This window comes from Muscardinus avellanarius (assembly GCF_963383645.1).
Source record: "Muscardinus avellanarius genome assembly, chromosome: 11".
Taxonomy (NCBI): Eukaryota; Metazoa; Chordata; class Mammalia; order Rodentia; family Gliridae; genus Muscardinus; species Muscardinus avellanarius.
The window spans coordinates 18,639,669-18,664,374 of record NC_137797.1 but is presented as its reverse complement, the minus strand read 5'-3'; the positions used below and the strand labels follow the sequence as shown (position 1 = coordinate 18,664,374).

The window sequence follows — 24,706 nt, the reverse complement described above, 5'->3', positions numbered from 1 at the left end:
GGGTCTCACTAAGTTGCAGAGGGCCTCACTAAGTAGCCGAGGCTGTCCGTGAACCGCGATCCTCCGGTCTCAGCCTCCCGAATGCTGGGATGACAAGCGTGCGCCACCATGCCTGGCTAGAGGGTCCTTTCTGATACTGCTGACAACCTAGTCCCTCAACCTGCTAGAACACAGGCTTCCCCTGCTGCTCATGATATCAGCTCAGGAACCTTGGTGTTGTGATGGCTGGCTGGCGCACGGGCTGCCTCCATGGGCCTGGTACCCTGCAGCCACCAGTGTGCACAGGAGTGAGCCTCGCTTTGGTCTCACCCTCAGAGGGTGCAGGGCATTTTGATGCTGTGGCGCTCTGCTACTTGGACTGGAGATGTTTGTCCTGGCATGGAAAACAAAGTGTTAAGCCTGCAGCAAACGGAAAGGAGGAGGGTGGGCAAGAACGAGCCCACTCTGAGAGTCCAGGCTTTGGGACAGGAGAGGAGGAGGGAGGTCCAGGGGTCTGGGAAGGAAGCTCGGGATGTACCGCGCCACTGTCACCGTCGCCATCCCCATGATCGTTGTCATCGTCTTGCTGTTTTATTGGGCCTAAGGAGGCTGAGATTTTAAGATGCACCTGGTTTCTGAGAAGGTACGCGGCTGAGCCGCACGTGTGCTTGGCTGTTGGCAGCCAGAGTTTCCGCCCGCGGATCCTGCGTCAGCCTCTTAGCAGCCCTGCAAGGAACTTCTCTCATTATTCCCATCTGATGGGTGACAAAACTGGGACGCACAGGAGTTGGGAAGCTTGCAGAAGAGCGCTTGCTGGTTAGTGCCAGGGCTGGGATTTCAAGCAGGAATTAATTCATTTTTATTTTTATTTATTTTTATTTATTTTGCAGTACAAGGGGTAGAACCCAGGGGCTTCTACCTCTGAGCTACACCCAACCCTATTTTTTATTCTTTACTTTGAAACAGGGTCTCACTGAGTTGCAAAGGGCCTAAGTAGCTGAGGCTGTCTGTGATCAGTGATTTTCTTGTCTCAGCTTCCCAAATGCTGGAATTAAAGCGTGTGCCACCACGCCCGGCTCAGGAATTCCTTCCTTCCTTCCTTCCTTCCTTCCTTCCTTCCTTCCTTCCCTCCCTCCCTCCCTCCCTCCCTCCTTCCTTCCTTCCTTCCTTCCTTCCTCCCTCCCTCCCTCCTTTCTTTCTTTCTTTCTTTGAAACAGATCTAGCTCTATTATTGAGGCTGGCCTCAAATCAAATCTGTGATCCTCTTGTCTCAGCCTCCCAGGATTACAGGCATGCATCTCCATGCCCGTCTTGCCCCATGATTTTTGCTAAATAACTTAGACCGCATTTCCCCATTTTCCTGTGTAGCTCTCACTCCCGGGTGGATCTGGAGTTTGGAGGGCCACTTTTTGTGGGTTTCGTGCGTTCCCCCCGCCTCCCAGCCTACATCAGGCAACCTGTCATTGGTAACAGCTGAGCGACAGACCTTCACCCCATTCATCAGTCCGGAGAAGCTGTCCCTTACTAGCCGCGCGCCTTTGGCAAGAACCCGAGCTCTTTCCTCATGTATAAAATGGCAATGACACCTGCCTGCGCTCAGAGACTCAGGACTCTAAGAACGGTCTACTTATGACCTGTCCCCTCCTCCCCGGGCCACCCAGGTCTTCGGTGCAGTAAGCTTGGAACCAGGGCTCTTTCTAACACACCTGGCACTTCCCATGGCTACAGTTAACAACCAGCTAGTGCAACTTCTTGGAGCTTTAACCATTTGCAGCCCCCGCCTTGTTGTTTTACACCTTTTTAATTCAGCTGCACAGATAGACCTTGCTTACCCGACTTGAAGGGATTTTAATGTCTAATCAGCCCATCGCGCGCGTTACACCAGAAGGTCGTGCCCTCCTGATTACGACAGCCACAAGGACCTTGTGCATGGTTTTCAGACCTTCTAGTGAGAGGTGAGACTGTCTCACCATTTTGTTGCAAAGATGTTTTATTTTCAGCGGGGGGGGAAAAGTCTTAAAATGGTAAACCTTTCCCTGGAGGAAAGTATGACGGTAGCTTCGGTCCTTTCTTTACCTACCTGGGTTTATTTCCGTCCTCGGAGGGACCCTGCTGTGGGTCTCAGCTTTGCATCTTGGATTCAGGGGAAGGATGTTGTGGCTTAACCCTGCCAGACAGAAGCTCCAGAGCCAATCGATTTTGTATAGGTCACTTTATTACGGGTTCTTTTTTTTTTTTTTTTTTTTTTGGTGATACTGGGGGTGGGTGGAACCCAGAGGCTTTCTACCTCCGGGCTATACTCCCAGACCTTTTTTTATATTTTATTTGGAAACAGGGTCTCACTAAGTTGCTGAAAGCCTCACTAAGTAGCTGAGGCTGGCTTCGAACCCCGTGTGATCCTCCTGTTTCAGCCTCCCAAGCATGGGGATTACAAGCGTGCGCCACCACGCCCGGCTACGGGTTCTAACCTGGACCCAAGCGCGTCTGGCACAGCAGAGCCAGCAAGGGTCCCGATTCCAGCCAGGAACGTTCTTTATATAGTACTATTTTGCAGAGTCATTTTTATTACATCAGCCTAAACATGTTTACATTTACAACCTTTAAACTACGAAGCAGCTATGCAAGCACATTTATGTTCGGGGAGATATCGAGGGTATGTGAGCAGGGTCTCTTATCTAGAATATGTTTGCCCAGATACAGGGGTATGCCTGGGCCAGAGCAACCGCTCCCACAGAAACGGTTGCCGTTTCCCGCCTGAGTTGTCTTTTTAACTTTCTGAAGGTTTCCTAAGAGAGGCAAGCTTTGAATAATTTTTAAGCTAACTTATATTATTATTAAGATACTGAAATCAAAATATCTTATTCTATTAATCCCACCATTTCAATTTATAACCACACAGCACACCTACTATTATTAGCCTAAGTACTTAATAAAAATTATAAAACACAAAAACACATCATGACAAGGGGAGGCAGGGAGGGAGCTGGGGAGCGCGGGCATGTTTAATAGGATGCGTTTGCAGTGCCCTGCTCCCTCGGCCACATTTCAAAAAGATTAAGATCTGAAGCCCAGGGCAGCTTCCGCCACAGCCCAGTGCATCGCTGCCCTGTCCCCACCGCCCCTCTCCATTTTGGGCTCCTCTCTGGCACCAACTTTTCTGACCTTCACGCTGTCAGTACTCCTCGATGACAGCAACTTAAGTTATCCTCAGGCATCTCAGAGCCCCGAGACAGGTGGAGACTGAGCAGAGTCACTGTCCTCCTCATTTTCAAAGATATCTCGGAGGTGGGGGTGTGGCGCATGCGCACATGCTTAGCGTGCACGCGGCCGGGGGTCCCAGCCCCAGTACCGCCAAAAAAGAAAAAAAGAAAAAGAAACTGGGTCAATAGTCACATCCATGGCTGCAGATGCTTTTTAAACATTTTCTCTGTGGAGATTCCAACGTTCCTTTTAGAACCTCCCTGGCTTTCAGTAGCATCCGTAACACTGAGAGTTGATTTGAATGGAGTGTTGGGTTGAAATCATCATTTTCAAGCGACACGTGTTTGCGATGTGTGTCTAAGGAGCGTCTCCACGTCTGGGTCCCTTTTCCATGTGTGTCTATGTAGATGCAGTCCTGGTCTTCGCCTTTTGAATTCTGCCTTAAACCTCATTATGGGATTACATTATGACTTATAATAACAGTGGCCTTTCTTTTTCTTTTTTTTTTTTTTGCAGGTCTGGGGATGGAACCCAGGCGCATTCAACCTCCGAGCTACACCCCCTGCCCTATTTTTTTATTCTTTATTTTGAGACAGGGTCTCACTAAGTTGCAGAGAGCCTCACTAAGTGGCTGAGGCTGTTGGTGAACTGCGATCCTCTGGTCTCAGCCTCCTGAATGCTGGGATTACAAGCATGCGCCACCACGCCTGGCTTAATAGTGGCAATTTTTGGCCGGGTGTGGTGGTGCACGCTTGTAATCCACGCGCTTGGGAGGCAGAGACAGGAGGATTGCGCCGGTCCGAAGCCAGCCGCTGGCTTAAGAGACCCTGTTTCCAAATAAAAAAAGTATAAAAATAGGTCTGGGAGTGTAGCCCGGAAGTAAAAAGGTTTCCAGGAACCCCAGTACCACCAAAAAAAAAAAAAAAAAAGTGGCAATTTTTAATCTATCAGTAAAGCATGCTTTACAAGGTACGTAAGCAAACCGTTTGGTTTGGTACTGGGGATTGAACCCAGGAGCATTCTACCCCCAAGCTGTATCCCAGCCCTTTTATTTATTTATTTATTTATTTATTTATTTATTTTTAACTCAGAAACAGGGTCTCCTAAGGCTGGCTTCAAACCCGCAATTCTCCTGTCTAACTGGGGTTATAGGCACGCAGCACGGCACCTGGGGCAAACTGTGATTGATGAGATTATCCAACTCATCTTGGACATCTTAGAGCGTTTCCAATTTTTGGCCATTCAAAGGAAGATGCTATAGTAAACATCTCTGCTTCCTTTCTGTTGAATAATTCCCTGGGTGTCATTTCCCAAGAGGGAGATTGCTGGGTTTGAAGGGTGTAAACATCTTCCTGGCTCCAGTGATGTCGTGCATATGGGCATGTTTTAAAAATCAGTCTTGTGTCGACATCTCGTGCCAGAAGCAAATCAAGAGGGAATAATACAAATGAACAAAGTGGAAGACAATCCCCACCTTTAACTCATCTAGACATAGGGAAATGGAAGTATGGGTTTCGCTCCACAGGCGTCCTCTGTGGGACATGCCAACTGTGCTCCTGTGGACAAGTCTTTATTGCAGAGTCTCTCTCTAGCTGTCTCTGGCTTCGGGAGAGAGAGTGACACGGGGCAGCGCCTCTTACAGCATCCAGTAGTTGCCATATTGTCCTCTCGAGCAAAGCCAAAGAACTTAGACTCCCTGTCCATGAGCAGTTCAGCAGTTCCTCCCTCATTTGTGAAATCCCTTAGTGCTCACAGTCAGTGCATGGATGCATGCACTAATATGTATGCATTGACCAGTGAGCCTTTTGGTTGAATTAGAAGAGGAGTTTGAGTTGCTGTCTTGGCGAATGATTACCAAAACAAAGAAGTGGACATCAGGGAGAATGACTAATTATTTCTTCATGAGCCAGGCCCTGCCCCAGATATGTGACATGGCTTAATTTAATAGCCCTACGAAGGTAGGCGTCTTGTTATGCCCCTTCTACAGATGAGGGAACTGAGGCCAAGAGATTGAGTATCCTATCAAGGCTCGACAGGATGTAAATCTGTAAGTATTAGTTTGCTAGAGCTGCTATAACAAATTTCCACAGACCACGTGGCTAAAAACAACAGAAATTTATTCTCCTGCAGTTCTAGAAGGTTGAAGTAGAAATCAAGGTGTGAGTAGGGTCGTGTTCCCTTTGAAGGGAAGAAGCCTTTCTTGCCTCTTCCTGGCTTCTCAGGCCCCTGGCAGGCCTCCGTGCGCCTTGGCTTGTGCTTGCAGCCTCCATCTCCACATAGGCTTCTCCCCTGTGTGTGTCGATGTGTGTGTGTCCTCCTTTTTTTTTGGGGGGGGGTGGGTACTGGGGTTCCTGGAAGCCCTTCTATCTCCGGGCTACACTCCCAGACCTATTTTTACATTTTTATTTGGAAACAGGGTCTCCTAAGCCAGCGCGCGCGGCTAGCTTCGAACCTGCGCGATCCTCCTGTCTCTGCCTCCCAAGCGTGGGGATTACAAGCGTGCGCCACCACGCCCGGCTGTGTGTCCTCTTTCTATTAAGGACATCAGCCATGGAATTTAGGGCCTGCTGCAATCTGGTATGACCTCATCTTAATTAACTATAATTAAATTTTCAGAATCCCTATTTCCAAGTAAAGTCACATTCTGAAGGGTTTGGGTGGTTGTGAATTTGGGGGAGGGGGCACTATTCGACCCCATATACTGTGATCTTAGCCAGGGTCCCTTCCCACCTCCTATGCTGGTGGTGGAAGAAAGGGGGAAAGCAGAAGCCCTGAGGGCTCAGGGTTTTCCTAGTTGGCCTTGAGAGAGACAGAGGATGGGTGACAATCTCCTTGACCTTCAAAGAGGCTGTGTGACCAAGCAGGGCTGAAACCCTGGGCAGGAGACCTGCCCGAGTGAGGTGGGCACTCCAGGGGAGAAGGATGTGTGGGGCCAAAGTCCCGCCAGGCCCGAGCAGCTTAAACAAAGGTGATCCATGCGACTCCCTTCTCAAGCAGCCATGTCCCTCTGACTCTGTGACCATGGGACCCTGGAGGCTGACCTCCACTCCTTCCAGTCATGAAGTCAGACGTGGAGCCCCAGACACCAGGGAGAAAGGATGTTGGCCTGTTCCTCGTGTCCCTGCAAAAGAAATCTATGAGCTTTGCAGGGGGAACTGTAGGGGAGGACACAAATTCTTCAGCAGACAAGAAAGGTAGCTCAACATTAGATGCTCATAATTGCTTATTTAAGGCATTAATAGGATCTCTTTTGCAGTGCTGTTGGTCTTGGTTTAGAGTGTAAAGTGTGATGTCTAAGGGCTTCCCTGAGTTAACCGCCTGTTTTAGTTTTTCTTGAACTGTTTTTCCATGAGATCTTAAGTTTCTCTATAATATAGTTCTTCGAGCATCGCAGAGTTTCCAGGGATGAAACATGTGCTGAGGTTTGGGGTGGGGCCACTTCATGGCAGCCACTCATAACCCCTCACCCTGAGACCAGCCTCGGGGACCCGGTACTGTTCATTCTCTCTCTGTTGGTCCGAGGCTTTTTAAATCACTGTGGGTGACAGTTGCATTCAGAAAAAGCTTCTAAAAAAAAAAAAATCTTAGAACCTACCTTCAAGGTATGGATCTTACTCTCTGCTCCCTGTTCACAAACCTAGTAAATTTAGCCAGCTATGTTTTGGGTGGCTTTTTTTTTTTTTTATGGTATTGGGGATGGAACCCAGGGGCATTCTACCTCTGAACGACATACCCAGCCCTAATTTTTTATTCTTTGTTTTTGAAACAGGGTCTCACTGAGTTGCAAGAGGCCTCATAAGTAGCTGAGGCTGTCCGCGAACCACGATCCTCTGGTCTTCGCCTCCCAAATGCTGGGATTATAAATGTGGCCTTTTGCCGGGCATGGTGGCGCACGCTTGTTAATCCCCGTGCTTGGGAGGCGGAGACAGGAGGATCGTGCAGGTTCGAAGCCAGCTGCGCTGGCGTAAGAGACCCTGTTTCAAAAATATAAAATAGGTCTGGGAATGTAGCCCGGAGGTAGAAGGGCTTCCAGGAACCCCAGTACCACCCCAAAAATAAATAAATAAATAAATAAATGTGCCCTTTTGATTACTATTTAGTCTTTGAAAAACTTAACCTTCTCTAGGCACAGTGGTGTACACCTGTAATTCCAGTACTTGGGAGGCTAAAGTGGGAGGATGGCAGGTTTGAGGCGAGCCTTGGCAATAGGGAGACTTTCGGCCACCTAGCAAGCTCCTGTTTCTATATGAATGAATGAATGAATGAATGAATGAATGAATGAATGAGACTGGGGTGTAGCTCAGAGGTGGAATACCCCTGGGTTCAATCCCCAGTACCAAAAGTGGGAGAAACCCCTTAATTATCTTTTAATAATTTAAATTGGATTTAAAATTTCATATATTTTATTTGAAATATATTAAATTTTTTTTTGCAAAATTCAGTGGTCTGATGAACAAACAAGCAAGTATCTAAAAATACAAATCTAATGTTTCAAACTCACAAAGATGATGTATCTTAAATTTCTTCAGGACCCTACCGTTATATGTAAATGCAGACTCCAACTTACCATCTCAAGCCAAGACAATGTGTTCAATGAACTCTTTCATGTTGGTATTGCAAGGTGTTTGTACTTGGAAATGTTAATATTAAGGGTTTTATTCTGAAAGCATTTCTGTACTTATTTTTTAAAATAGCCTTATTGAGCTTTTATTTCATGAATAGAATCCACACGTGTTAAATGTGGAATTCTGTGAATCGGGGTGTGTTTACAGAGTTGTGCAAACATCACCGAGGTCTAAGTTTAGAACGTTTCCATCACTCCAGAAAGAAGCCCTTGTCATTTTGCCGTCCCTCCCCGTTCCCACCCCGGCTTTGGGCAACCAGCGATCCACTTTCTCTGTCCATAGGTCTGCCTGTTTTGCAGATTTCTCTACTTAATTTGAAATCATCTCTCTTTTTTTTGGAGCTGGTGATGTAACCCAGGGCCCCCACATGTTAGACAGGCACTCTGCCACTGAACTCCACCCAAGCCCCATCCTGGGTTTTTAAAGGATTTTAATCTTGGCATCTCCAACTATTTTGGGGTCCCTTTCCCGGCTGTTTTGTGAGTGGCAGTATCAGTGGCCCAGTGTGTCTTCCTCAGAGCTGGGCTCTGAGTGAGCTCGTGTGGCCCACGACTGGACTTAATCTGCTCTCCCCACATTCACACCCCTCCGTGGAGCCCACAGGCCCGCTGGTTGGCTGTCTTCATTTGGATTCCTGGCCTGTCTTTCTGGCTCACTACCGTAGGATGAGCTAGGAGACAGCTGGCATGCCTCTCCTGGCGCATCTGACCCTGATGCCCAGTCCCGAGGTTCTGCTCCAAACAGCCATTGCAGCAGGAACACCTGCTGTCCTCACCCCTGGCTCTGAGGCCGCCTGGCACCTTTGGACTCCACTTCCAGGACACACCTCCGGTCTCAGCAAAATCCCCGCAGGGGTGCAGAGGGATGTGTGCACACTCACATTTGTAGCAGCACTGTTCACAACAGCCAGAGATGAAAAGAGCCAGTGTCCATCCCTTGACAAATGGACGGACGCGGTGTGCCGTGTACACGCCTGGGCTGTGGTTCAGCCGCATAAAAGAACGAGATTCTGACACATCCTACAATGTTAATGAGCCTCGAAGACATTACAGGAAGATAAATAATCATCACAAAAGGCCAACCCCTGTGCAGTGGGCACATTTCTACAAATGGATCAAAATCCTCTAATAGAATAGACTGACCGTGGAGGCCATTGGTTTGGGTGAATCCGTTTGATGGCCCAGTTTATCCCCAGGCAGGTAAGTGTTTGAATATACGGTGTATTCTTCCAAGCTGAGCTTTAACATCCCCGGGGAAGGCTTCAATGTCGGCAAACCTCATGGCTCCTAGACGAAGCGGTGTCTTTTCTCAAATTATACCAAGAACATTTACCCAACTCTTAGATTTATACCCGTGACCTTTAGCTGCCAAAAGTTCAATTCTCTTTAGTTCTATAACCGCCGCCTGCAGGCTGGGCGTCGGGAGGGACCCCTTGCCTCAAGGAGCTTCCAGTAGTAGAGGGTCTGTTAGGGGAACTGGCTCTGATAAAGGCTCAGATTACTCCTCAATCAAATAAAGCCCCCAATCTCTCAGTGTTCTTGATTGAATTTACTTGCAGAGTCTCAGGTAAGGAGAAGAGGGACCAGAAGATGGTTCTGAATGGCTCCAGGCTGGTCTTGTTGGGACAGCAACGGGAATCCAGACACAGGGGTTTGGTGGCGGCATCACTGAGGACTTAGGCTGAATCCAGTTCTTCCCTCGCCCTCTGGGGCTCCTGAAAAGTCATGCAGGGTGTTTTGTAAAGAACCCGAAGGGCCCTGGCGACCAGCGCTATCTGTTTGCATGTCCTATCCCGTCCCAGACACCAAGTGGGGACGCGTCTCATTTCAGAGGAGGAGCCGGGGGTGGTGTGCAGGAGCGGGGGGGGGGGGGGAGATGTGGGTTGGGACCCCACCCTGCCACTCAGCAGCCACGGTGCTCCCCAGAGCCTCAGTTCCTTCATCAGGATGAGTGTGATACCCCCTTCCTGCTGGGTGGGTATAGATTTTAGAGGGGAGATGGTAGCAGTAATTAGAGTTTGTGGGGTGCCCAGAGAACCGCTTAAGGCACCGCCCAGGAGCCGAAGAGCTTAATATTTTCATTTTGATTTATGTTTTTCCTTTTTTTTTTCCTTCTGACCTCTTGGCCTAAGAAGGCAAATTAACCCTTTTAAGGAAGAATTGCTAACCTCTCTCCTTTGTTTTCCTGTGCTTAGTAAGCAGTTTGGCCTGGCACCCCTTTAATAGAATTGGGATCTTTGGTTGAATCTTCGGGTTGTGTGACCTGCAGTTTTATTTTTTAGTCACTTGACACACGTGCTCAATATTGAGCCACGTGCTGAGTGTCTGCTACGCTAGGCCCTTGGGCGCTGGCGCGTGGAGAGGGAGGGTTGCCTTGACGGCTGCGGGACTCTGAGCCGGAGGGGATGCGCCAGCCTCCGTGCCCGCCAGCCCAGCTGGGGCACTGCCGGTCATGCTGTCCCCTCACCGGGCCCAGTTTTCTTCTCTGAAATGAGCAAGAGTAGCCAGGTGAGGGCCAGCAAGTTCTCAGACTCCAAACACGAGTTTGGATTCAAAGCACCAAAGACTGCTCACTATGCACTGAAATCTTGCCGAAATACAGGTTCCTGGGGATTAAAATACAGCAGACAAGTTAACAGCAATCACAGGGATTTTTGTTGTTGCTGTTGTATTTGTGTTTTATTTTGGGGGGAGGGGATGGGAATTGAACCCAGGGGCAGTGACGAGCGGGAATCCCACGGTGCTGTCTTGGTGGATGGGCTGACCGCACGGTGGCCGGCGCTGGCATGGGTGGTCGTTTGGTACAGCCATGTTGGGTTGCACTGCTGTTTGGGCTCTCAGAGCCTGGAGTCCAGGACGAGTCACGGCCGGGCTGTTCCCATGTCAGGAGACTCCGAAGGTGTTTGGAGTGGACTGGGCGCTGCCATTGTTTTGCTTGTGGGAAGATGGGCCCCCGCTGGACCGGGGTGATCTGGTGCCAGCGCAACCCCCTGTGATTGCTGAATGAACTGACCGTACCAGGATGGTGGCAGTTCTGTGCGTAAAGCGTCTTCCTGCCTTTACAGACAGCGCAGGGGAGCTGTAAGGAGCACCGATTCTAGAAAGAGACGGAGCAGGGCTAGGATTTGCACTCGCCTGCCATTATCTGGCAGTATGACCTCGGGCAAGTTACTTAATCTCTCTAGCTTCAGTTTCTTCAACTGTAAAATAGGAATAAATGATATTACTGTATCTAATGTAAAGGGTCTTTATAAGAACTAAGAGAGAAAAGGTTTAATGTATCAGGCACCAGGCACTTGGTAAATTTTTTTTTTTCTTGGTACTGGGGATCAAACCCAGGGGCATTTTACCCCCAACCTACACCCCTGGCCCTTAAAATTTTTTTTTTCTTTTTTTAAATTTGAAACAGGATCTTGCTAAATTGCTGAAGTTAATCTGGCTAAGTTGCCAAGTCTGGTCTCAAACCCACATTCCTCCTCTTTCAGCCTCCCAAGTACTGGGATTACAGAAGTGCGTCACCAGGCCTGGTGTGAATACATAATAAATGGTAGCTTTGGTGACGATTATGAACTATTAGTGTGTCTTATAAGACCTGACTTCCAGCCCTGGCTCTGCCACTGGCCGCACGGGGGATCTGGGGCAGGAGTGTAAGCATTCTCAGGTTCTGCTGTGAGCTGAGGGGTTTGGACTATGCTTCCATCCCTCAGAATGCCAAACTCTTTGCTTTTGTGACAACCCTGGAGGCAGATCCTGCCCTCCGGCAGCGTTTCCTCAGAGCTGGCTGGCTAGCCAGCACTCTCTTTGGTACCAGTAGCACTGAGAGGCCCAGGGGCCACCCGGAGAGCCGGGTGGGCGGATTGGAGAGCCTGAGCTGGGAGCACGCCGCAGCGAGGCGCTGCTCTTCATCCTGGGGAAGCACGCACGCACACCCTGATTTTAATTTTAGCTCTATTTTTGTATCTTGGAATATAGAGAACTCTCCTTGGGTCCGAGAAGCATCCTGAAATGGAGCCAATTAGATCCTTAAGAACTGCCTTTAATCCCATTGGGTTTAGAAAGGGAAAACAAGCGCTGTAGCTAAATAAAACTCATGGCGGTGGGTGGCTGGCAGGCGGCCGCCGAGAAATGTCCTCAGGGGTTTGTTTCTTGGGCTTCTGATCATCAGCCCTTATATTGTGGAAGTGGAAAAAAGCCATGCGACCGGCAGTTTCCTTGGTTTATAGCAAGAAACAACCTGCGCGACGCTCTTACAAAAGTGGTTAACTCCTAGGCCACTCATCCACCTTTCTGAGTTACCTACTGTGTGCCCCATGCTAGAGAAACAGCCTGAGTAAGATGGAGAGAGTCTGTTCCCCAAAACCCAGTGCCGGGCACACGCCAGCATATCATAGGTGCTCCGTGAAAGTTTGTCGAATGAATGAATGAATGAGTGAATGAATGAATGAGTATAATAGGCATTAGTCGTCTGCCCATCACATTGGTCGATGAGTCCTATAATGCTGGATTACACTTTGGGTCACGTGTCATAGATGTGGCCGGCCGGCCAGCTCTCAGGCCAGGAGGGGACTTGGAGACGGTTGGTTTGCACGGCACCGAAGCTTGGTGATGGCAGCAGGCGTGGGCTGCTGCATGGATCAGAATCATGTCTTCACTTCCTACTGGTTGTGAGACCCAGGGGAGGTATTTAACCCCGCCTCGACTCAGTCTCCTATCAGTGAAGTGGACACAGCCCTGCTCTGTGGGTTGCGAGTGTGAACGCCGACGATCTCCCCATCACCCGCCCCAGCTGCCTATCGGTTACCCGGGCTTCCTTGAGGCCCCTTGTTCTCGCAGGGAACATATGCTTATCTGAGAGTGGTCAGCCTTGGAACCTCTAGGTTCTACATCCTGAGATTCAAACAACTGTGGATCACGGTTTAAAAATAAAGAATAAAAAAATAGGACTGGGGGTATAGCTTGGAGGTAGAATGCCCCTGGGTTCTATCCCTAGTACCTCTAAATAAATAAATAAATAAATAAATAAATATTAAAAAATACTGGAGCTATATAGCTCAGAGGTAGAACTCCTGAGTTCAAACCCCAGTAGAAAGAGAAAAAAGGAAGAAAGAGAGAAAGAAAGAGAGAGAGAGAGAGAGAGAGAGAGAGAGAGAGAGAGAGAGAAGGACGGAAGGGAAGAAGGAAGGAAGGGAAGAAAGAAAGAAAGAAAGAAAGAAAGAAAGAAAGAAAGAAAGAAAGAGAAAGGAGTACCTGTATTAAACAAGCACAGACTTTTTCCTTGTGGTTATTCTCTAAACAATATACAATGTAATAACTACTTACAGAGCATTTACCTTGCATTAGGTGTTACAAGTAATGGTCTAAAGGCTGCTGGAATTATTTAAAGGACACAGGATGATATTTGTAGGTTATTTGCAAACACTAGTTCATTTTATCTAAGGGACTTGAGCATCTGTGGATTTTGGCATTCACAGGGGGCGTGGAACCCTCTTTATCAGGACCCTCCTGTGATCCCCCAGGCAGCCCAGCGAGTCCTCAGTGTTGGCACTCGGTTATGAGAGCCTGGTGGTCAGTTGTGACTCTAACAATCATGCTTTATACCTGAAAAAGCTGCAGGGCTCAGCTCTGTACCCTCATGTGATGCTGGTGTTAGGAGATGTTCATAGCTTTTATTTATTTGGTACTGAGGATGAAACCTAAGGGCAGTCTACCTCCAAGCTCTACCTCCTTTTTATTTATTTATTTGTTTGTTTGTTTTCATTTCTGGGGATGGAACTCAGGGGCATTCTCCCTCTGAGCTAAACCCCCAGCCCTATTTTTTATTCTTTATTTTGAAACAAGGTTTCACTAAGTAGCTGAGGCTGTCCCCTAACCCACAGTCTTTCTGTCTTGTTCTTTCAGGTACTAGATTTATAAGCACGTACCATCATGTCCGGCTTACCTTTTTAAAAATTATTATTTTTTTTTATTTTGAAACCGTTTTGGTAGGTTGCCGAGAGTCTATCCACATTGCTGCGGCTGGTCTTGAACCTGCGATCTTCCTCTTCCTGTCTCAGGGCAGTTTTCCTTTAAACATTGTTGTCTTGGTGCCTTGGGAAACCAGAAGTGTGTGGTGGTTATTTATCCTATAATCTGATCCTCAAGAATCAGAGAGCCCAGAGGATATGATTCGCTTCCCTCCTCCCCGGGCGCAACGGGGAGGACCTACTAAAACACAGATTCCCGGGCCTCTGTCCCTCCTCCAGCCCTTAGACAACACCGCAGAGAAGCTGCAGCTTGGGAGTCACCTGGGGACCTGGGGCCTCTGCCTTTTCTTGACCTCTCTTGATTCTATTCTGAGTCAAGGGGTTACCCGATTGGCCAGGGTGGCTGCAGACTCAGCGCGCTGTGTCCCTGGGGTCACAGGGATGGGGAGGTGGACCTAGGCACCTGCCAGGTGCATGTCTCTGTTCGGCCACTGTCCCCATATGTGGTCTGGACTTTCCTCAAGTGACCGCAGTTCCAGGAGGCTCGGGGAGACGGTGTGTAAAACACAGGTCCCTGATTCTCTCTGATGGACGGGTTCCTCTTCCCCAAGCGCCCTGCACGCAGCCAGCGCCCCCAAAGTGGGCTTTTTGTCATCCTAATTAAAAAGCCCATGGGGAGCCAGGTGTGGTGGTGCACACGTATAATCCCAGCATTCGGGAAGCTGAGACCGGAGGATCATGGTCCACGGACCCACGGACAGCCTCAGCTACTTAGTGAGGCTCTCTGCAGCTCAGTGAGACCCGGTTTCAAAATAAAGAATAAAAAATATGATCGGGGCTGTAGCTCAGAGGTCGAATGCCCCTGGGTTTCATCCCCAGACCCGCAAAAAAAAAAAAAAAAGCCCACGGGCCCCCTCTGGCCTCTGTGGCCTGGGGCGCCAAAGCCAGCTTGCACACCAGGCCTTGAAGTCCCAGGCAGGGCTGGGGGCTGATCACCCCATTGCAGGCCTCACACGGTCAAAGCCCTTTAAAGGCCTTGCATTAGAAAAATAAACCAATTAAATAATACTGCTCCCATAAAATCAGACTTTTAATGGATTCCACGGCGGGGTTTTCGCCGAGGCGGTCCTGTGGCCTCGGGCCTCGATGAACCAGTCTGGCACCGCCGCTGTAGGGAGAGTTTCATCTTGCTCGGCACGGGCGTAATTTCACAAGTTTTATGGCTGTGTTTTTTTTTTTTTTCTCCTCCTCCAGGGTGTTGCTCTGTGACCGCGCACCAAGGGCAACGTGCATGCGTTTCACAGTTTGCCTTCTTTTTGGTGGAAATGAAAAATGAAGAAATAAATGAAAGAAAAACAGGGAATGGGTTTTCTCTTCCTTTTTCTTGGGGGCAGCTGGGGTCGAACAAAGAACCAGTGTTTCTCTGGACAGCCTAATCAGACTCTAATGACTTTTATGTATCGACATTGGCCTGCAGACCCAGCGCCCCGGGCAGGCCGTGGGCGCACCGGCTGTGTATGGAGCCGGCATGGCAATCCCGGAACATCGGGTGGGTTTTCAGGTAGGGGCTGGAGGCTCCGGCCAGGTCCAGCCCACCGCCCGCTGAAAACAGCTCAAACGAACAATATTTCCCGCCATGTGAAATGATATGAAACTCCAGTTCCTCTGTTTATGAATGGAAGCATTGCTGTAGGGCCACCATGGCCGGGCTTCATTGTACAGTCCCCCGACGGCGGCTCAGAGCCCAGTACCGCCTGGCTCTCCCCAGAAAAAGATGGCTGACCCCTGTCCTAGGAGGGTGAGGGAAAACATGGCCTCCCATTTCTGGAATTGGCGACTGACTTCCTTCAGGGTCCCCACAGGGCTCAGCGTGTGAGCCACTCTTGCCCGGGCAGGGTCTGTTCACCTGGACGCCGTCCCCAAGCCCTCGGCTGCTGGTGGAAGCCACCCCTCACTTTCTGACCTCAGATTGGCTTCTGGGCAGGGCCCCGGAGTCCCCCTTCTAGCTGCCCCCCTAGTCTTCTGACTGTGCCCTAATGGAGGTCTAGGGAGTGCTTTGCAGCTGACTTCTGCACTCCTGAAGAGAGTGTCCATCTTTGGGGGGAGGGGGATCAGCTTTTGTCACACATTGTCATGTGCAAACCTAGTCTATGATCTGGAATAGCCCCAGAAACGTATCCCCTGGCTGTTTGCCAAGCCAGTTTTGAGCATTCCGCACACAGTAGTAACTCACTTAATCTTTGCATCTAAGCCAGAGAGTTTGATGCCCTTCCCACCCGCACTTTACAGAACAGGGGCCCAGAGAGGTAAGGTAATTTGTTCTAAGGTCACACCGCAGGCATATGGTAGACCCAGGATTCGAACCCAGGCTGTCTGTTCAAAGCCAGGGGCCGAGGGGATGTCCCACTTGTCCTTTGCTGCTGCGGTGCAGCGGGTGAATTCTTGAGGCCTGTGAAAGGTCTGTTTTCCTCGTTCTGCTAGTGCCCCTAATATGTTGCTCTGTAAGAAAGAAGAAAGCACTTGCTCCTACTTTCCTCTCCTCCCCTCCCCTCTCTCCTCTCCTCTCCTCTCCTCTCCTCTCCTCTCCTCTCCTCTCCTCTCTTCCTTTCCTTTCCCCCTTCCTCCTCCTCTTCTCCCCCTCCCTTTTTCCTCCTTCCACAAGCCTGTGTGTGTCTAGATACCACACGAGGGGCTACACGAGGGGCTCCGTGGAGTGGGGGTTTTGGGGAACATGAAGAATGAAAAACAGGAAGACTCCACTCCCATGTAAAAGTAGGTCTTGGTGGTCTCAGTGCTGGCGGGTTTGAGGGGTTCACTTCACCCCCTCTTTTATAACCTCATGTGGCATCTCTGTCTAGAACCAGAAACCCTCATCCTTCCTGTTTCAAGCTCATATTTTATTTTAATTAATTAATTTGTTTGTTTATTTTGTGGTACTTGGGATTGAACCCAAGGGAGTTCTACCTCTGAACCTACTTTTTAGTTTGAAACAGGGTCTCACTACCTTGTTGAGGCTGTCCTTGAACCTGCGATCCTCCTGTCTCAGCCTCCCAAGTACTTGGATTACAAGTGTGTACCATCACACTGGCTTCAAGCTGTAAACTCATCATTTACAGGGACTTAGGAGAGGCCGCCTCTGCCTTCCCTGTTGGGAGGGGCCTCCTGGGGAGAGGCCTGCCCTTACCAGGGGACTAGGTCAGGGTCAGGAATTGGAGGTCAAGGTCACTGGTGTCTGAGGGAACTCTCCATGGAATCTTAAAAATAGAGTCGTGCAGCACAGATGTGATTCAGTGCACATCAGCTGACACACGATTTTTGTGGAGCCGGTATTGGTATTGGCCATGCAAAGGCGGGGTGCGCCGTGTAGCTCAGGAGTTAGTGGCGATGCTGGTGGGAACACAGCGGCGGTGCCGGCCGCCAGAAGGAGCCCAACGCACAGTGCTGGGTAGTGATGGTGGCTGTGTTACTGGTTCATGTATTTACCTCTCAACGCTTTTTATCCGGGTGTTTGCGTGGACCGCTTCTACTCATATGAAAGGGCTGGCTGCGGAACAGTTTGCGTGCTGCCTTGCGGCAGCCTCAGCATCCCCTGACCCCATAACGATCTGGGTTTGTGCAATCATGCATTGACGCGGGCTGGGAGGCTGTACGTCGCCGAGCCTGGTGCCTGGTAGAACCGACTCTCTTGATGATCTTGGCTGTGGCTTTTGCGATGGTTTCACGCTAGTGAGTTTTAGAGACCTGTCTTGTTTTCTTGGGAACTCTCTAGGAAGCTCTTTAAGCGCGTGGACGGGGAAGGTGGAATGGTGGCCAGGTCCCTGGACCCATGACCAGCCGCGGGGTCTTTGCTAGGAGCGAGCTTCTCTTCCTTCCTTCCCTCCCTCCCAGATGCCTTTTCTTTGTCAGATAACAAACCTTTGTCTCTCCTTTCTGACCAGCTTTACTTTCTTTCCTCAGTCATGCGGAGGAATCCCTTTGGCGTGGACATCTGTTGCCGGAAGGGGTCGCGGAGTCCCCTGCAGGAGCTGTACAACCCGATCCAGGTAAGCCTCGGGGGCCTCTGCCCTCGGGGGTGGGGAGAGTGGCACTGGAAGAGCCCAAAAGTGTGTTGTGGGGGGACTTGAAACTCCCTTCCACTTTATCATTGGCGGTTTCTTTCTTCATTGCCTTCCACTGGACAGGCTGAGCGTCCCTGGTATGAATGTCTGAGATCCAGCATGCTCCAAAATAAGATACTTTGAACACCAACACGGCGCCACAAACGAAAAACCCCGCGTGCGACCTCATGTAAGGGGTCAGTCAAAATGCAGGGGCGCCGAGGATACTGTATAAAATTACCTCCAGGCTATGTTTATAAGGTGCATATACAGCATAAATGGATTTTATGTTTAGACTCGAATCCCATCCCCAAGATATCTCATTCGGTAGAGGCAAATATTTCAGAATCTGGAAACAAAAATTCCAAATCTGAAACGCTTTTGGTCCCAAGCCTTTGGATAAGGGGTACTCTACCTGTATAACGTTTCTGACATTCTAGAGAGAATCCTTTAGAATTATTGAAACGCCACGGTATAGTGCAGGACTACACGTTCAGCTTTTAGACCTGTCCCGGGCCTGGGCCCCTGAGAGTCTCACAGCCACAGGTCCCAGCCATGGGACTCTGAACCTGAAGGGCTGGCTGGGCTGTGCGTCTCGGTAAGTCTCCTCTTTGCACCCCAGAAGAAGGCTCCCACGTGGGATTCTGAAGTCCCGGTGGTACCCTGCAGGCCACACACATCTCCCAGTTTGACAAGGCTGTGTGTGTGTGTGTGGGGGGGGCTAAGTGACTGTTAACAGTCAGTCTGACTTGTCAGTTTATGAGGCGGCAAACATGGCCTCTGTATTGTCGATTATGAAAGGAACTCTTGTGGGAGAGGGGGGGGGGGGAAGAAGGATGCTCCAATCAAGGAAACATGTCCTTCATGGAAAGTGAGGAGCAGACTTAGCCAGCCTGGTCACCATGGCAACGGCCTCTGTGGTGTGTGGGTCTTGATGTGGAAACTCCAGGGCCGGGCCTTTTGTAGGAACATTAATTAGTACCTGGTGCCGAGACCTGGTTGGTGTGTGAGTAATAATGATGACATCGACTGACTTTAAATAGCTGTTGGGAAGGGCAGGGGGAGCACCGCTTTGCTGTAGTCTCTGGACTTTATATCAGACGCTTAACTTGGTATTTCCATAGACCACGGTGTTTGGTAGAGGAAGATACTTCTTGGGCTTCAAAGGTATGGAAGTGTCTTACCCCACCTCGTGTCCTGGTCTCATCTACACTCCCTTCTGTGAAAGTCTGGGCATCATGGGTGGTCTGTTGAGGTTAACTCACGCCCTCCCTACCTTGGAGCTCTGGATGCAGAGGCCAAATTAAACAGCTAATTGCTAACTCAGTATTGCTGGAGGCCTCCTCTACTGGGTTCTGGGGTGATGCAGCAGGGAAGTTGATATTGGGGTTTCCTTTGGTACCCGAATGAACTGACCATCACTGACGGGTCTCCTAGCCTGTCTACACCCCCATCTTCCCAGCCTGTCTCCACTCACATCTTTAGCAGAATCAGGCACTGATGACTCATAGGACTTCTGGCAGGCCGTGTTGAACACCACACCGGCTACCCAGACGCAGACTCTCCCCATCTCTTTGTTGACGTCCTGTGTTGAGGGTAACACTGGCTGATGGGGCAGGGCTGCTTCTGACACACAGTGTGGAATGTTTCCCGACGTTTCCTCTGTATGGAAAGTCTACACACTGTGCCCTGTTCACTGCTGAATCCCAACACCCAACTCGGGGCCTGGCTGATAGTAGGTACTCCCAAATATTTGTGATTGAAAGAACGAAAGCTTGGCTTCAAATATCTACTTCAAAGCACGCACTCGGGAGGCTGAGACCGGAGGATCGCGGTTCGCGGCCAGCCTCAGCTTACTTAGTGAGGCCCTCTGCAACTAAGTGAGACCCGGTTTCAAAATAAAGAATAAAAAATAGGGCAGGGGGTGTAGCTCAAAGGTAGCTCGAATGCCCCTGGGTTCCATCCCCACACCCACATAAAAAAGAAAAAAAGGGAAAAAAAAATCTACTTCACTTGTAAATAGCTGTGCCCCCGAGCACGTGGTGAGGTCTCTTTAGTGTTCCTTTTCCCATCTAAGCATCCCTCTGGAATGTTGGGGCACGAAATAATTCCGATGTGTCAGGGCTCTGTAAGTATGGTTTGCCATTTTAATGTCACAAGGAGGGAGGCTTCTGTATTGGAAGCTTCGGCTTCAGAGTCAGACCTGGGTTCAAAGCCTGGTGTGGTCATTTCTTATCATTTCTTAGCCTTGTGACTAGGAGCGGGTTACGTAACCCCTCTGGAACTGCTGTTCGTTGATTGTGATACAGTGTGAAGAATGTGCGCCCTCCTGTGTTGCGGGCGGTGTGGTTTCGGGGTGGCAGTCTTACTCAGCGCCTCCTGTGGCGTTGCTGCGTGCCCACCACACTCAGCTCAGCGTGGGGCACCAGGCACGGGGCGGTGAAGAGGACGTGTGCTTAGTCTTGTGGGCCTGTTACTTTGGTTTATTTGGGTACTGGGGATTGAACTCAGGGACATTCTACCTCTGACCTACACCACCAGCCCTTTTGATCTTTATTTTTATTTTTTATTTTTTGGTGGTACTGGGGATGGAACCCTTCTACCTCCGGGCTACACTCCCAGACCTATTTTTTATTAATAATTTATTTGGAAACAGGGTCTCTTAAGTCAGCGAGGCTGGCTTCGAACCTGTGCGATCCTCCTGTCTCCGCCTCCCAAGCGTGGGGATTACAAGCGTGCGCCACTACGCCCGGCCGGCCCTTTTTATTTTTGATGTTGAAACAGAGTCTTGCTAAGTTGCTGAGGCTGGCCTCAAGCCTGCAACCCTCCTGTCTCAGCCTCCCAAGCATTGGGATTACAGGCGTGTGACACCACATCTATTACTCTTATTATTCCAGGCTTGGCTTGCATGAGCTGCTTGGTGAGGAAGTCCTTATTTGGTATCTTTGCCAACCAATCCAAGGAGATCCCTCCCCCTCACCCATGGACATCTCCTCCTTGCAGTGGTGTTGAGTGTTGTCCAGCTGAAAAGTTCACGTGTACTGGCCCAGGGCTTGGGCGGGATGTAGGCTGCGATTGGTTCAGCCAGTGAGGGCGTAGGTGGGTGAAGCATTGTCCCTCTTCAAGGATGCTTGGACACGTCGTCTGGCCCTTTGAGCCGGCGGCCTGGTAGGCGACTCTGCAGGAAGATGGGCCTGTTTCCTTGGGATGTTTTCTCTCTGGCTGGCTTCCTCTGCAAGCTGCAGTCAGACTCCATTCCCACGCCAGGTCCGTAAGTGGCATTCCTGGGGGAAGCTGCCCTATCATCCTCCTGTGGATCGGGAGGAGGGAAGGGGCCGGCGCGCCTGTTGACTCTTGCTCCACATGCGTCAGTGAGATGTCTATAGATTTTGCCCCTGCTTGGGCTCTGCTGTGGTTTCTCGTATTTTCCTACCAGCCAAGCTTTTAAAGCTGCTACCTCAGAACCTTTGTCATTGCTCAGGCAAATGACAAAGCCTCTAATCACGAGAAACCAAACTGCTCCCAGAAAATGGAGCCTCCCCCCCTTTTTTGGTACATAGAATTATTGAACCCAGGCAACCTTTTTTTTTTTTTTTTTTTTTTTTGCACATGGAATTAGTGAACCTAGGAGTGTTCTACTACCAAATTACACCTACAGTCCTTTTTATTTTTTTATTGTGAAAAAGGGTCACACTAAGTTGCCGAGGGCCTAAGTCATCGAGCCTGGTCTCAAACCTGCGGCCCTCCTGTCTCAGCCTCCCAAGTACTGGGATCACAGGCGTATGCCCAGTGGTACTTTTTCTTCTTTCTTAATATGCTGACTGGTTATTTGGGTTTGATACATGGTGGGGAAAATGGAACTATTTGTTTTATATGATTAAAAATCCCCAACACAGTAGCAGGCTGGAGCATGCCTGTAATTCTAGCTACTTGAGAGGCTGAGGTAGGAAGACTGCAAGTTCAAGGCCAGCCTGGGCAACCTAGTGAGACTCTTGTCTCAAAATAAAGTAATAAGGGCTGCAGAGAGAGCTCAGCAATAGAGCACTTACTTAGCTTTGATCTCTAACGTTGCAAAAACAAAAACCTGCACCATGGCCGGAAGATGCCCTCTTAGTACCTACACTGTAGGTACACTGAGGCCCAGATGACGTCTAGATGCTTAGAAGCATTTCATAGACTCCTTATAGTAAGCCCTGAGCTGGCTTTTATTTCCCCATTTTATGGAGGGGGGGAAACTAAGGCTACTCAGTTTCTGCAACAGATTCCAAGACCACCAAGCTAGTAAGAAATCCTAGATTCAATTGCAGAACAAACTAGAAAATCCAGGCTCAGCTCTCTGCTATACTTCCCACTACTAGCAAAGTTCTTTGGGCAAGAATTGCCCTAGAAACAAACCGACCCAGAGTTTCACTGAACAAAGACTTAACCCTCCTTTGGGAATACTGGTTATAATCAGATTTCAAGGCCCAAGGCATTCTTATTTTGGTGTCTTGCAAGCCCTTAACTATTAAAACAACAATTGGTTAAAAAAAGAACCCCCAAATCAACTTTGCAGTTGATATTCTTAGCAAAACTGCACTCTGATGTCTTATAATTTTCTTTACTCTCTGCTGACTCCCTGGCCCCAAAATAAAACGTAATTGCCCATCAGATCAGCTGGCGTCAAGTCACCGAAAGTTCAGGAGTTGCCAACTGCATATTTGTGGGCCGCGCACATCTGCGGCCGCCCGAGCTCAGCTCCTCTCGAGGGGCAGACGCTGTTGTCAGCCGGTAATAAGGCATAATTGTCCCTAAACGCCAGCGAGGGCGAGACAGCCTGTCCTTCTGCCTCGCCCACCTCCCAGTCCTCTGTGGGTTCCCCCACATCTTTGCAGCGGCTCCCGTGTGGTTCAGCTCTGCCCTGCCTGCTCTTTTCTTTAGTACTTACTCTCGCTCTGTGATTACCACAGTCTAAGGGAGGAAGGAACCGCTCAGGACCGATCAGGACTCTGCAGGCAGTGCATCTGGGCCCTTGTACAGTGTCCAGCAGAGCCAACTGTCCCCAGGCTTCATTGGGGGTCCCTGGGGACCGGTCGGTGTCCAGGGATCTAGGTGTATTCTGGGTGAACTGTTTGAGGAAACAGAAACAAAAACGAAATCAGTAAGAAGGGGGGAATGGCAAGAACTGGAAGCCTCTCTTTAGCATCCCCAAGTGCCGGGTTCTCAGTGGTCCAGTCTTTAGTGTGCTAAAGTGAGTTTCCATCAGGGGGGCTCCAGGAGGGAAGATGGAGAAGACGGAGAGAGGAAGCGCAGGAAGGGAAAAGGGAAGAAAAGGATAAAGCATGTTATTATGCATTGAATATAGCAAACATGTCTGTGATTGTTCTAGGTGTCTTCCGAACATGTTTCATCGAAACCTTATTATTTTATTTCTGACTTTCTTTTGCATGTGTGTGGTGTTGGGAATTGAACCCAGGGCCGGGTGCTTTCGGGGCCCTGAGCTACATTTCCAGCCCCTCATCGAGCCTTTACAACAACCCTAAGAGGAAGGACTTTGAACACCCCATTTTTTGGATAGGTTAACTGAGGTTCAGAAAGGTTGAATGAGTTGCCAAGAACACACAGCTTAGGTCCAGGCCTATCTGACGTGGCGAGGTTGCAGGAGGGGGACAGCCTCACATTTTATCCTTCCCAGGTGGGAAAATGCTTCCCAGAGAATCCTTTTCCTAGTGCCTCAAGCTGAGGCCTGGGTGCGATCAGGACAGGTTGTAAAATTCCCAAAGGCTAGAGCCATGGCTTGTGGCCCAGTGTGGAATGCACCATCCAATAGCCAATTGCAGATTTGTATGTTGCTTACTGAGTTTGCTATTTGGCCCAGGCGAGGAGGGTCCTTCACCTTGTGGCTGGAGCCAGGCTCAGTGGGGAATTCCCAGCGAGAACTCCACCGTGGGATGGGTCGTCTTGGTGAGATGTGGAACATCCATTCACTTACAAGTGTTAGATTGGAAAAAGCTCGCAATAGTTCCAGGGTACAGGGTGGGGACTTTTTTAGTTCTAACCTAAGTAATTTTTTTTCCTTTCAGCAATTCCTGCCAAAATTTGCTTGTTTTATAGACATTCATAAAATAAACAGGAAAAAGGCATGGGGAGAGAGGGATGTAGGTAATATCACATAAGTGGTAGACGACAGAAGGTTTTTGCAAAGTTATGAGAAAGTCGGTCATGAATAACAAACCCTCCAGGCGCAGGGCACAGTGGGGGCTTGACAGAGGGGTGGCGCCTGAGCCAGGTGTCTAAGGCTTTGTGGCAAGAAGAAGGAAGGACATGGAAGAAGGAATGGCCAGAGTAAATTTCACCACTGGGACAGTCCGTGGCATGTTCAGAGGGCGAGGGAGCTTGTGGCTGGAGTTGGGGTGATGCTGGAGCCACTTGAGGGGGGCAGGAGAGACAGGTCAGTACCAAGGGGGTGGGGTCTTGTCCACCATTCAGGAGAGTTTGCTGGTGGGGATTGGGGCCTCCAGGGACTCGTAGGAGGTAGCACATGACCTCTGAGTCAGCTCTGCCCCTGTCCTGGCCACTTATTAAATGTTGAGCTTTTCTGAGGCAGATGGTCCCTTTCCTTGGCTTCAGCATCAGTATTTCTAAAATGAGAATGTTGGATTAGATCATTGGTTCTCAAGCCTGCATGTGCATTAGATCCACTCCAAAGGCTTTTAAGAAATGACCATTGCAGCTGGCCATGATGGCACATGCCTGGAATCTCAGTACTTGGGAGGCTGAGGCAGGAGGGATGCAGGTTTGAGGACAGCCTCAGCAACCTGGAGACAGCCTCAGCAACTTAGTAGGACCATTAAAAAAAAAAG

General features: G+C 49.6%; 1 protein-coding gene across 2 annotated transcripts in view; it reads left to right on the top strand.

Moving 5' to 3' along the window:
* The window catches only part of CHST11 (carbohydrate sulfotransferase 11), a gene marked incomplete at both ends in the record, with an annotated part of 267,727 nt that overhangs the window by 115,142 nt on the left and 127,879 nt on the right, over nucleotides 1-24,706 (top strand). For both annotated transcript variants that reach the window (XM_080705142.1, XM_080705141.1), the window contains one exon: nucleotides 17,725-17,810. In XM_080705142.1, coding sequence (XP_080561268.1) covers nucleotides 17,725-17,810 — 86 coding nt within the window. The remainder of the gene's footprint in view (nucleotides 1-17,724; nucleotides 17,811-24,706) is intronic.